Raw genomic sequence first — 14319 nt, forward strand, 5'->3', positions numbered from 1 at the left:
GGACAAGAAGCAATGGATGGAAACGAATCAAGGAGAACACCAACCTAGAAATAAGGAGAAATTTCCGGACAGTTAGAACAATTAATCAGTGGAAGGACTTGCCTCCAAAAGTTGTGGGTGCTCCAACACAGGAGGTTTTTAAGAAGAGATTGGACAATATTTGTCTGACAGGGTATAGGATTTCCTGCCTGAGCAGGGGGGCTGGACTAGAAGACCTCCAAGGTCTCTTCCAATTTTGTTATTTTGTGACATGGGGCTGATATGTTTTAAATATACACCGGTAGCAACTTGTGAACTTATCATAGATATTATCACTACTCAGACAGAAGTCTAGTTTTACAATCTGGGATTGCTGAAGGAGGAACACTTTAGGAGTAGATAGCTTGCTTTGTCAGATTTGCTTGGTTTGCAAACAATCTCGACATGGCCTTCCTTCGGATCTGCTCATAATCTTACTCATAATCTTCATAATCAATGACAGGATGATTCCAGTGTAAGAATCCTGTGTGTGCAAACTCCAAGCTGAAAATGAGAAATTGGGAATTGTCACAGGGTCCCTATCAAAGCATTTTAACACTTGGCTCAATAATTGCATTGGACTGATTTCCATTTGTTCACATTATTGCATTAGTAAGATTAGCATGAGATGTGACTAGGACATGCAAGAAATCTTTTTTGGGCAACTTTTCTTTTGAAATATAATTGGCTTGGGTGGTTGATGGGAGGGAGAGAGACAGCATATTCTACAGAAAACTAGGCGTCAATCTGAACTGGGTTTATAGCCCATCAGATCTCCTTCACATCTCCATCCGCTGTCAAATGGGTAGCTGTTTATGCTGTGGAGTGAAATCCAAAGCCCCACCGTGATTTTTGAAGATGATACGATCACTTTGAAAATTTGAGCCACTGATAACTACAGCACAAATAAACAGTGTTAAGCTCTACAGTTGGAGAGAGAAGCAAGCAAGCAAGCAGAAAAGAGAGAGTCGCCCCCCCTCCAACCCAAATGCATTTCTTCAAATCTGCTTTCAGCAAGATAATTCTAGTAGCTCCTTCTGAAAGGCTGGATTCATATAACATTCTGCTTCAGGCAGCTTAAAGACTTTTTCCATTAGATCTTAAAAGGAGACCATCCAAAGAATGCTAGTTTGCTGCTCAGCTTTAGAGCAAAATACTTTTTCTACTTTCCCTAATTCTGATTTAGACATTGCTTTCCACATACACGAAATGTAAAATCCCACTGGTTAATTCACCCATTTCTAAGATGGATGGGTAAGACTAGAAGGATGGAAATAATCTAGTTTCCCAGGTAAGAAGAGTACCTTATAATCATTCAGTGGCCCTTATGCAGTCCCTGATAGGATTATAGATAGGATCTAGGCACACTAGTCTCTCTAAGAGAGGATGGGTAGTTTAAAAATGTGAAATAATTTTTATGATTAAATATGATTATTAAAAACATTTAATTTTTTAAAATAATTAAATCAACTGAAAATAGAAAGGGTACTTTGAGCAAAAATATTTAAGATTGAGTTCGGGTAGCAGATCCCATTTATTAGAATATAAAAGATGGCTAAGACTATTCCAAAATGGATTAGAAGTTCCTTTATTAAGTATATTCCTATTTTATTGTGATCAGTTCTCTAAAAGCCACCTGGAAAGTTTTATCTTTCCCCTCTCACAAAGCCCCTGAATTGATTCCATTGTTGACATTTTTTCCCTCTCATTTGATGGACATGCAGAGGGATGTACAAATAAACCCAATAACATTACAGTTTCATTTTTTCCACACAACAAGTAGAAATTAACCTCAAAATTAGCAACTTTCTTAAACAATGTGTCCTTTGCTAAGTGCCTAAAGAGATAATAACGAGAAGCCAAGCATTGTTTCCTTAGGGAAGAAAGTATACAATTTAGATCTGCTCAAAAAAAGGTCCATTTAAAGCTTCTACCATTTTTTGCCTTTGAGGAAAGAGAAACATAAAAGCCCCAGGAGAGAGAGAGAGGGGGGGAGGGAGGGAGGGGGGGAGGGAGAGAGAGAGAGAGAGAGAGAGAGAGAGAGAGAGAGAGAGAGAGAGAGAGAGAGAGAGAGAGAGAAAGAAAGAAAGAAAAAGAAAAAGAAAAAGAAAAAGAAAAAGAAAAAGAAAAAGAAAAAGAAAAAAAGAGAAAGAATTGAGAGTTTTATAATAATCCCATCTGGAGCATGAATTGCCTTCTTGGTGAATGTACCTAGCTAGGTGTGAGCTGTTCCCGAGCAGACTAGAATACTTTGACTCATTGGTCTGCTTTGGGTGCAGCTACAACTTTGGCTTATCTTAATTTTCTGCCCACACCTCCCTTTCTTAGGGAGAAAAATTTCCCTTACTTGATGATCAAGGGTTTCAATGGCTCTACTTCTTACCATTGCTAACCTTCTGCCACCAACACAGTTTTTTTTTGCCTTCCAGCCATACATTAAAAAACATGAGATTTGTTAAGAAAAATATTTGTTCAAAAGGAAGCGGTGAGGTGGCAAAAGAGCTTCAAAAGCACCAGGGTCCATCACTGACAATGATCCCCAAGTTTTTGAATCCAATATCACTTTTAAAACCTTGTGTTTAGATTGTTCTACTTGTTCATGATAAAGTATACTTATGATTAGATTATAAATTAATGTTACCCAGTCCCAGCGGTTTTTCAGAACTCTGGAGCATTTCCCCTTACTGTCCTTTGCTTAATTAGTGGTAATATAAGTTTCAACCTCAGCATTAGCCATTTGCAGCAGACCATCACATGTTGTTACAATAAATGCAATTTCCTGACCTTCCCCAGTTACTAATAATGGATCTTAATTAGCAAAGAGGACTACACAACATTTGTCTTGTGGGGCAGCCCCTACACACTCCCAAGGCCATCCGTTTCATTTAGTTTTAGGCACTCAGACAGGCAAGCTTGGTGAATTTATTTCTCAAATATTCCAACTAAAATTGAGCAGGAGGAATACCTCAATCTGGCTCAATTTATATGAGAAAATGTGTGGGTATTAAACTAGCATGTTAAACTAGCATATTAAACTAGCATTAAACCCCTTCCAGCACAATAAATGTGAAAAAGTCACTATGGCATGATTATAATACACATTGCTGCATATTATTATCAACATTAAAAAAAAATTTTTTTGGGGGGTGAAGGACATTCCCTACCTCGTTGGAATGTGTTCTGTTCTGGTGTTTTGCTCGATCAGAAGCATTGGAAAAGGCCTTATTGCATCCCTCGTGTTCACAGACATAAGGTTTTTCTCCTGTGTGTGACCTCAGGTGTGTCTTTAAGTTCTCTAGCCGTGAATAGGCTTTGGAGCAACCTTCAAACTAAAAAAAGAGAGAAAAGAAAATTGGAGTGTTAATCAGCTGGAGGCATTTTTCCATCTCATCTGGTTTTAATCTCTCTTGAAGAGAATAAATCCCAGGCAGATCTTAGCTTTCATGAGGCGTCTGAGACAGAAAAGGTCCTCCCCCCTTTTCTTTTTTTTTTAATGCAATTTGTAATCTGGGCAACTGATGGAAAGCAGGTGCTTGTACTTTTAAGACCAGCCCACTAATTGGGGCTCTCTTCATGCACAATTTTCATGCAAGGAGCATTCCTGTTAGAGTCTATGTTTAGAACTGGGCTGCAGGTCTGGACTTCAGAGATCTAGATAAGTCACTAAACTAAGCAAGTCACTAAAACCTTTAACCAACACATTGCAATTCTGAATACAAACTTCCATATTTGAGCAGGACAGCTGGCCAATCCTGTTTCCTATTTCTATGCCCGGATCTCAGTATTCGATGGGATTGTCTTCCATCCAATTCTTTACACTGAATAAGGATGCAAGCTGAATGTTGTAACCTGGCCTTCTGTTTGATATCCTATTCCTTATCTCAGTTGACTTTTAAACAACAAGGGCAGGCTGAGACATGTTGCACAATGAACCTGAACACATCTTCACTAAATGAGTTTTTAATGTAGATTATGGCTGTGTGTGGAAAGAGGTCTTTTGCTCTGAAGTTAAAAGTGCAAATAGAGTCACAGCTGGCTAGATGCTACCATCCCTAGATGCAGAAGACATTGCTTTAACCATTGGGATTATCAAATTGCTTTGTGGCGTTTCATATAAAGAGCACATCTAAATGGGTGACATGAATCAGACATAATTAATTTAACAGGAGACCAGCGAAAGGAGGAAAATAGGAGCCTCGCTCACTGGATGTGTTTGTGAAGCAAGGTCCTTTTTGCAATTCAAGCAATCCAGTTGCTCTCTTTGTGAAATCTCTGTTTTGCTAATCTGCAGGAGATAGTGGCACACAGCATAAAGTCTCCTCCTGATTGGGAGCAGTTTTTGCTCTTTTGCTGGATATGCAGTGGACATTTGCTGGATATTATATGCTTAATAAGCACAAGTGTATAGAGAGTAAAAAATGCAGGGCTATTCTTCATAAACTGAAACCTGCTCTGTGCTGTTGGCCACACATGGGGGATTGTAGTATTGGAGACACTTGGAAACAGAGTGTGGGGTTATCTTAATCATCTGTCAAACATCTTTTCTTCCCCTCCTTCTGCACCAGATCCCACCTCTCAAAGAAATCCTGGGTTTTTCTCTACCTTGAGATAACAGAGACCTTCCCTCCAATCAGATGCAAATGAGAGAGAGAGATCCTCTTTTCCTTCCCTGCCACTGAAAGGGTCTTCCTCTCATTCTCTCAGTGCTATGGCAGAGGAGTTTATATGTTTGATCTGCTCCAGATTGCAACCCGCCCCTGATCTGCTTGTGTTAGATAGGGAAGTTGAGAGGCACATGCCTGCAGTAGCTTGTTTGCCAACGCCTCAGGCTGAGCACACTTCCGCAGTGACACTCTCTTACCGTGCACTTGTGGGGTTTTTCTCCAGTATGCCTTCGCATGTGCACCACTAGCATGTATTGTGCTTTGAAAGGCTTCTGTTCCCGGGTACATTCCTGCCAGCGACAAACAAACTCCTTCTTCTCCCCATGAATATGATCATTGTTGATGTGCTGAAAGACAAGAAGAAGAAGCTGGACTGTGAAACGAGAGGCTCGGCATCCCCAAGTCACTTCTGCCAGGAAGATGGAAGGACATCTTATTGTGCTCCAGTCTCTCCTTGACAGGTTTCCTGAGTGTTCTGGATTGCCCTTAGATGAATTGAATCCTGTCACTGTATTATTCATGCAGTTGTTCTGGTTAATGGGCTTAGTTAAGTGTCATTTATGTCTTTTTCTTTTTTGGTGCCTTCAGTCAATGTTGACTCCTGATGACTGCCTGGAGAAATCCCTGCAATATTTCGCTTTTGAGAACCAGTTTGTTGTAGTGCCTTAAGGCATCAGGCTAGAAACTGGGAGTCCCACTTTAGGCACAAAGCCAGTGGGGTGACCTTACGCCAGTACTTCTTTTTTTTCACTTCTGAAAAACCTTGACGAGAAAACTTCAGGGGCTGACTGGCCCAGGCATTTGCCAGGAGTGAACACTGATTTGAAGGCCTCCAAAAAAGAAAAAGAAAAAAGAAAAAAAAAATGTTCTATTTTAAACTTCACCCTGCAATCTGCTCAGAGGAGGTTTGGCTTCAAAAGGCAGTATCAGATAGTTCAGAATATATCAATATACATGTTTAATTGGGGAAATCCTTCTGCCCTCTGGATGCTTTGTGTTATGGATTCATACACGTGTTGTCTTCACGATCCACAGCGACAACAAAACCTGGTCAGAGAAACATTTAGAGCATAAGAATTCCTTAATTTTAATACTGTTCTGGTTCAAACTCTTTTCAAGTGAGATATACAATCGCCAGTTATTTAGGTCAGTTTGCTACATTTATAGCCTACTGTTCCAACAACAGCTTTGAAGCAGTTTGTTATTTTTTTCAGGACTTGTCATTCAGGCAACGTGCAGGAACAAGCTTCTTTTGCTCTGTGTATTTGTAGAATGCAATTTAAGGACATTCTCAGATTGCAGACAGCTTTGAGCAAATTTCAGTTGTATTACAAGTTCATTTTGCATCAACATAAAGAAAGTAAGAGTTAACATGTTCCCAAAATGTGGTCTAAACAGAACATTGCTAATACGAAAGCCCAGAAGGAATAATTTAAATCTACAGCATAAAAAAACTGTGATTCTTCCTTATTGTGATAATAGGGCAGTTCTTATTTGACGTTGCTCGCTTGCTCATTCCCTTATATCTATAAGAACATCTTATTTGGGCTACTAGGTATTGCCCATATAACAACTCTGGCCAACATATGTTGGTTTAATAGGCATTTCACTGCTTCAAGAGATCTGTAGGGTTTTGGATGGGGTATTGCCTGAGATTTCTTGCACTCACATCAAACAGAATTCTAAGGTTGTTTCAGAAAAATTCATGACAAATAATGAAGTATCTAAGTGGAAAATGTGTAATGTGCATACAGCTATTAAGAAAAAAAAGGAAGGAGATAAGGGTATAAGGAGTGTACTGCAGAATCATATGTGGGTGCCATGTAATTCAGCCATACAAAGGGTTGGTCTTCTGTGGTGACAGTCACACAATGAAATTGACCTGACTGAATGCTTAGAACCCCAAAGGTATCTGCTACTACAGAGTGTGGAGATCTGGGACTAGGCCAGGGGTGTCAAAATCGCACTGTTATGGCATTGTCACGTGATATATTGTGACTTTCCCCGCCTTCGCTAAACCAGGTGTGGGCATAGTCAGCGTGTGATGCATCTGGCCCGCGAGTTTGACAGCCCTGGACTAGGCAGTAAGACCAGCTCCATTTCGTGAACTGACATTACCTCTATCTGTCAGCAGCCTCCACCTAGCGATGCATTGTTGAAAATGATCCCAGATTAAATAGTTGTTGAAAAAAAATCCTAAATCGCTTGTAACAGGATAAGTGGATGGCAGAAGGACAAATCCTGTGTTTCTGTATTTTTAAATATCCTCAGATCTATAAGATTTCAGGGGACCCCAGTTCTAAGGTTGCAAAAGTACAGGCCATCACTAGAGACTCACATAACTTTTCTGGCATCTAGTAATTTTTCTGGGTTCTTGTAGCCCAAACCTGATAAATCTAATTTTACTCAAATATTAAACTGCTAAGGAGTTAAACTGAAATATTAAATCTTGTTTTAAGGTTGATTTTATTACTACATTTTAGGAAAAATATAATTACATATAATTATCTGTATCTCAAAAAAATATGAAACAAACCATTTCGCAGCCATATAATTGTTTCTAGATATAAAGTCTTAAAAGGCAGAACCTGAAGGGCTTCTTAGAATCTGGATTTCTTTTCCATTTAACACTGAGACTTAACATGTGTGCTGCACCCCTAGAGGCACACAACTCAGACGAGCCTGGATACTTTAGAGGAGAAGCACTCATGTGAAAGCAACACTTTCTTTAATAACTGCACACAGCACACACTCTCATGTTATCTTTCTAAATTCTTCATATGCATTCCTGTCTAATACTTTGCAGCAGCATGTCTTCCCTGGCTCAGGGCTCTCCTGATTATCCTTCAATTGACTTTTACTTTTCAGAGTTCTGCAAAACTCCTTTTATTTTAGATAGGCTAAAAAAAACCCTTTCCTTTTCTCTGTAGAATTTAGAACAACATTCTTTTAGAGTAGAATTAGCTTGCTACTTCTTTGTAATCTCTTTGATGAAAAATAATGAGCATAATGGCAAGCCATGGCATGACACTCTTTGCCTATCAGAAGTTGTTTACATGAACAGTTTTGGGCAATTTTGGGCGAACAGTATTGCATTTGAATAGGAAAAACCCATTTGCACAAACAATGATGAACTGGTTTGCTGAGAATCAAAAGCAGAAGTAAACAATTGGCTTGTATGTATTGTAATGAAGGAAGGAGGAGGAGTGAATAGAGACAAGTACCTACAAGGTGGGAGCAAATGACAATCCAAGCATCATGGCATCAGCTCTGCCTCAGGTGTCATTTTGTAACATATAATTACTTTGTGTGGGTCATGGTATCATGATTCAAATCACCTTTGATTTGACCATCATAACGACTCTTGGGTCATGCTCACATGTTAGGCAGGACAAGGAAGCGAACATGACTGTGAGTGCCAGGAGAATAGAGTGTCAAATAGAAGTAGTCCTGCTTGTCTCTTCAGTGCATCTCTTCATTGCACAATCAACACAAGACTGGATCACTCAGTAATCAGTCCACAAAGGTTTTCATATTACAATAAATTCCAGCAACAGATCAGTATTGATCCCAGAAGGCTGTGTGGGGCAACAGTTATTTATTCTTTCATGCTGGCTGCTGAGAAAAATGGAAAACTATCCAAGACTTTCCTGCAGCTACATCCTCCTGAACATTTTACTTCATTTGGCAAGGTTTACTTATGCCCAGCTGGATCATTTTTAAAGCTTTGTAGTTTGAGTATTGGCTGTGCAACTCACACGATACGATGGGAGGCTAAATCCTCAATCCAAGAGCTTAGGTCTCTTTTCTAAGAACACTTACGTGGACCAGCTGTTCCTGCGTATCATACTCCTTTGTACAACCTTCCCAGTGACAGTTGGTCTCATAAATAACTTCAGGCTCCTGCTTGCATTCATCCTTATCAAGTTCTTCTTTCAAGTCTGTCAGAAGTTCCTGTAAGATATAAAACATTTTAAGTACGATGGACTGGTTTTACCAGAAATCCTCAGTCACCCATAGATTAGCTAACAGGTGCTATTGTGTGAGAGAAGGGAACATTCCTGATCAGCTTAAGAGGACCTGCACTGAGATATACTTGCATGAAGAGACAAGTGCCATAAAGCTGGCCAATTGGTTGAAAACCTGAACAGATATTCCTCATTGTATTGAAGGCACATCTTCCGCCTGGGTGTTCGACAGCCATTTTATTTCTCTCTCTGACTTTCTTAAAACTCATTTTGCTCTCAAAAATTGATGCGGCTTTTTATTGTGCATATTCATTAACAAAACTTTAGGAACAAATATTAAGTACAAAACAAGAGCTAGGTTCTGCAAAGTCAAACTGTAAAGGACGAAAGCTGATACAAATGATTTAAAATAGCACAGGTAAGGTTTTTTTTTTTTTTTTAAAGTTGGGTTGCTTTGTGTGTAAACGTGGCATCAGGACATTCCTTGAAATGGAAGGAAAAGGGAAAGGGAGGGCCACTGGCCAAAGATGTTTAGCAGGCATGCAGGAAGATACTCCTTTAAAGATTTAAATCCTAAGCCATTTGCTGCTTTAAAAGGCAAACAGTAGCACTTTAAAAAAGGCACTTGAACAAACAGTGAAGAATGTAAGATGTATAGCAGGGGTCTTCAAACTTGACAGCTTTAAGACTTGTGGATTTCAAATCCTCCTCCAGTCATGTTAGCTCAGGAATTCTGGGAGTTGAAGTCCACAAGTCTTAAATTTGCCAAGTTTGAAGACCCTTGATGTATAAGAAATCTGCCTCTGCTTCTATTGGGGACAAATGTGGATATTTTACTCCCAACAGAATCTATGATGGCACAAATGCAAATATCAAGTCAAGTCTAGCCAGGGCCTTGCTTCCTCTTAAACACCCATAGCACTATAGCAGGAAGAGTGGGAGTACTTTATTCAGCCTGCAAGGTGGTGAGGAATGGGGACCTTCACTTCTCTTTCCTTGAATTGTTAAAATACCCTGGGTTTTTCTCCAGGGCTTTCTAGAATAGGGGTCCCCAACTGTTTGGAATTGGGCTGTGGAAGTGGCAGGTGAGTGTGTGCATGCTCCATTTGTGCGAGCTGCACATGCATGCATGCTTGCTGGATGCTCTTGTGAAAACCTTCTCCCCCTCCCCCCCAACCTGGAAAGGTTGGGGAACTCTGTCCTAGAATACCAAAATAATTACACTTTTTGGTGATCAGAACTTTATGAACAGCTCTGCTTGACATGAATGTGAGAAGACTGGAGAAGCAGGAGCAAAGTTACACACTTAACCTAACTTGACATCCCTTTCATGCCTTTCACATAATCAGGTGACCACATGATAATCCAGAACACGTTGCTGAAGGAGAAGCCTCTTACAATGCGCCCATGGTGCAGTGAACAGGAAGGATATTTCCATCGTTCATGACAAGAGAAGAAAATACTCAGTGGCTACTTTATACCTCAAATAAAATCAATTCAAACCTCTCCCTTCATTGGTATGAAGGGAAGCCACAAGAAAAAGTGCTCTGGACCAGAAATCTGTAGCTAGGAAAATGGATAAAGTCTGGCATTTGAATTTTACACCAGCTGCAAGTTCCAGAAACAGCCCTAAAGATAAACATAACCAGACTATGCCTATTTGCAAGAGGTTATAGCTGAGATATCAGACAAATCACATGAAAGAATCATGTGGGCCCTAACTTCCCAGATCCGCTTCCAGCCTGCAAACCTTTCAAGAGGAGAGTGATCCCATCAAGAACTGATCAAAAACAATCTCCTATAAAGTGTATAATAGATGAGATAGAATATAGGATGAATATCAGTTGAAGAGAATGAAAAGCACAATTTGAAAACAACGTGCCCACATCTGAAACAGACCTCCAGTGTTCTCCAGAAAAAAGCACAAGGAGAAAAAGTATTCTTTCATCGCTTCAACATTTCATGGTACGAGCCAAAGAAATCAATGCAATTCTCAAGAAACACTTCAAACATAACACAAGTGTATGGTGCATATGCGTTTTTTGGGAGGACTGAGCTTGTATATCACAGACTGATGGGTATGTCCAGCATCAATCAAAAGCGACGACAGGAACTATGCATTCTATGCTTAGGCAGCCTCTGACCTGGATGCTGCTGCATGTAACCCTGGATCAACAAAAGGAGTTGCACAGGCCAATAACCACCACCTTCAGGAGGTCCCTAGAGAAACCCTTCAGATTTTCCTGTTTGCTTCCATAATTCTGTTCAAGATTACTGAAAGGAGTGGGATGAAAGAGAGAGAGAGAGAGAGGGAGGGAAGGAAGGAAGGGGGGGGGAATGGGAATGGGTGTCACTGCTGGGCATGTTTCAGCTCCCAATTGCAGGCTGCCCACCTATGTTTAAAAGAAATCTGACAGAAGTTTGTCCAGCTTTGCGGTTAATTACACTTTATTTACTTAAAACATTTATATAACCTCTCATCTTATAACCAATTGTGGGCAGCTCCCAACTCAAAGTAAAAATAACATAAATGCTATAATAAAGCTATAGAACTTAGTGTAGGACTCATGATAGTCTTTTATTCTTTATTTCTCCAGCGTAAATTTAAAACAACTGACAATTCAAACTCCTTAAAATAAAAAATTATCCTCAGAAAGATCAGTTTTTTTTATCAAGGATTGAATTAAAAAAGGACTCTTCCAGACTAGGCTGTTTTCCAGTTTTGATGAAAAAGTTAAGCATAATGCAGTCTTTAGTCCTAAATTTTCCAGTGTCCTTACAATGCTGCTTTTATTTTTATTATGCCCATACAGAGCTTTGAATACATTGATATAAAAGCATCCATAATCCTGCTTAATATCTGACCCTTTCAATATCAGTTGGTTTTCAGGATATGCTGGGGATTGCCTCTAGGTGCAACACTTAATTCATTAATAAAGTTTCAAACTGAATCAATAAAAGGCTTGTTTTATTATTTTATTCTTTAGGTCCTCATGGTGATTTCTTGTCACGACTCTGAATTTTATACAATTCTTTAAAGGCTGTAGATTGGATTAATTAGCCAAAACCGCCCACTGTTGATTGCTTATTATAAAATGCTGGGAAAATCCAGACTACTTATATAAATCATTTTTATAAACTACCCTAAATTTTGACAAGTTAGGGTAGCACAGAGGTAAACAGTTAGTCAAGGAATAGCAAGTACATGTTGTAATGCATTGGGAAGGATACTGCTCAGAATTGTCCAGTATTAATTGACCAAGAGTGCCTGCAGGAGAGCATGTCAAAAGAATCAAGATAGTGACTGTGATGGGAGCCCTGTCCTTATTTTTTTACATGGGTCATCTACTTCCTCCCATTAAAGAGTGTTCTAATTTTGTATTGTATAGTTTTAGAGCATAGTTGGGCTGTTGATGACAATGCAATGCTGCAAAACTTGCCATTTTTTACACCTAGCTTTCTGTTCTAAGGGCATAATAGCTTCTATTGAACAAGTATATCAGGAGTACAGTAGCAATAGCAATAGCACTTAGACTTAGATACCACTTCACAGTGCTTTACAGCCCTCCCTAAGCAGTTTACAGAGTCAGCATATTGCCCCAACAATCTGGGTCCTCATTTTACCTACCTCGGAAGGATGGAAGGCTGAGTCAACCTTGAGGTGGTGCGTGCCCAACTGCCGGCAGCTGGCAGTCAGCAGAAGTAGCCTGCAGTACTGCATTCTAACCACTGCACTCATATACTCCTATTTATAGTATTAAATACTCATATTTTCAAAGAATGCCCCTGACATGCTGCAGAAAGTCTAGGATGACCTTTCGAGCTGAAAGAAGGTACACATTCCTGTGTTATGCTTTTGCGTTGCAGTTTACAATGCAGACAAGCATCTGAAGCGGTGATTCTACACTTCTAAAGTTGAATTAATCGGAAATCAACTTAGGTCTATATTACAGAATGGCACATAGGTACACACAAAAGGTACACACAAAAGAAATTTTAAAAATTGGGCCTTTCTAGGAAATGGGCTTTTGTGAAACATATGTATGTATTCAGATACGGATATGTCACATGGAAATATTATGGAGTACCTGTAAAATGTTTTCAAGGAAAGTTCTAAATGTAAAATGTGTGAAGAAATCCATGCTTAGCCCTAGGTGCCAAATACCAGAATCTGGATCTCCAATGGCAGATGGAATTACTGCACCTTGGATGCCCCCTTACATTCCTGTACAAATTCTTTTTCCTCCGGGAGAGAGGAAATCCCCTTTTCCCGTCTCTTGGCGTAAGGCAGCTCTCTGGTTTGATTATACTGGGAGTAAAGCAGGATTGTTGTTTCAGATCCTGTGTTGTTTTGCTGTCTTTGTATGCTGAGCAGTTCCCAAACCAAATGCTCTAGAGAGGTGTCTTTTTGCCCTAATTGTGCTGACTACAGCATGTTTATCTTTCCCAGATATGCTATCTTCATCAATTTTACCAGCCCCCTGATGATTGCACATGTTGCTGTCCCCATGCATCATGCCAAAACCCGCTTCTGAACTGGAACTGAAAGAGAAATTTGTCATAAACTCTTCTGTTGGCTTGACAATAGCAAGCCTCATATTTCATGAAAATGAAGTGCCTAGAGCACTCCCAATAGTTTACAGTTGTGATAAAGAACCGTCAGAGAGTGTGTCAGCCATTAAGCCGCCTGGAACTCAGCAGTTCTGATAAGGACACAGAAACCGGTGGGCCTTTCTGGGTGTCAAATACTGTGTCACCGGGGTAAAGGATGCTGCTCTCAGCAATTGCTTCCTGAAGAGGAACAAGTCTCTTATTGGGGGCTTCCTATTGTGACACAAGTTCTTCTTGTCATCTATCTTTGCTCTCCGATACCATTATCACTTGCTTAGCGAGTCAGAAGTGTCAAACATCTTTCTTCTGGTTGCTTAGATGCAGTGTGACATGTTCTGTTGAAAAAAATGCCATGACCAACATGTTCTTTTCCAATAGAAATCTGCAATCATGTTGAGATGTGGGAAGGAGATCATTGATCTTGAAACATTCTCACTGATACATTTTGTCTAGAAACCCCCAGTCATTCCAGCCTATGCAACTTTCAAAGTGCTTTCTATTCAGGATGTGAACTGCAAATTTCCTAAATTCTGATCACTGAATCCCATACTCAGAATGAAACTGTCCCTGGCATTCTTGAGACACTCCCTACAGAGGGTGTGTGCCTATTTAATGTCGAAAAAGAATGTCATTTGTATGGCATCAATCTTTGCAATAAACAATTTCAAATAATTTTAGATGAAACAGCCAAGGAAAAACATATTGCTAATGACCCAGCACCTAAAAATAACATTTTCCAATTCCAGCATGGCTCTATCACTTAATGTATTTCAAAGACAATGTACATCCCACACTTGAGGTTGCTGCCTTCTTCCTCACTGCAAATTCATAATTTGCTCAAAGAGTTGTGGGTTACAAAATTCTAGCTAATCAATCCAAGCACTGAACGTAGTCTTTCCTTTAAGAGTTACCTGAGTCGGTGGAGAAGCTGGTGGTAGAATCTCTGTTTCAGTCTTGACTTTACTGCGTTTATGAATTACTGGATTGACTGTGCTGCTAACGGCCGATTCACTGCTTTGCTTGTTCTAGTAAAGCAAAAATAAAATGATGATGAGTTA

General features: G+C 39.7%; 1 protein-coding gene across 1 annotated transcript in view; it reads right to left on the bottom strand.

Annotated features, from left to right (window-relative positions):
* The window catches only part of GLI2 (GLI family zinc finger 2), a 255582-nt gene that overhangs the window by 10708 nt on the left and 230555 nt on the right, over nt 1-14319 (bottom strand). Inside the window, exons 8-11 of the mRNA XM_026665471.2 lie at nt 14173-14286; nt 8505-8636; nt 4880-5029; nt 3183-3347 (exon numbers count right to left, since the gene is read on the bottom strand). Coding sequence (XP_026521256.1) covers nt 3183-3347; nt 4880-5029; nt 8505-8636; nt 14173-14286 — 561 coding nt within the window. The remainder of the gene's footprint in view (nt 1-3182; nt 3348-4879; nt 5030-8504; nt 8637-14172; nt 14287-14319) is intronic.

Source organism: Notechis scutatus, chromosome 1 (genome assembly GCF_049901735.1).
Source record: "Notechis scutatus isolate UNSWTSFEM ecotype Mainland chromosome 1, rNotScu1.2, whole genome shotgun sequence".
Classification (NCBI taxonomy): Eukaryota; Metazoa; Chordata; class Lepidosauria; order Squamata; family Elapidae; genus Notechis; species Notechis scutatus.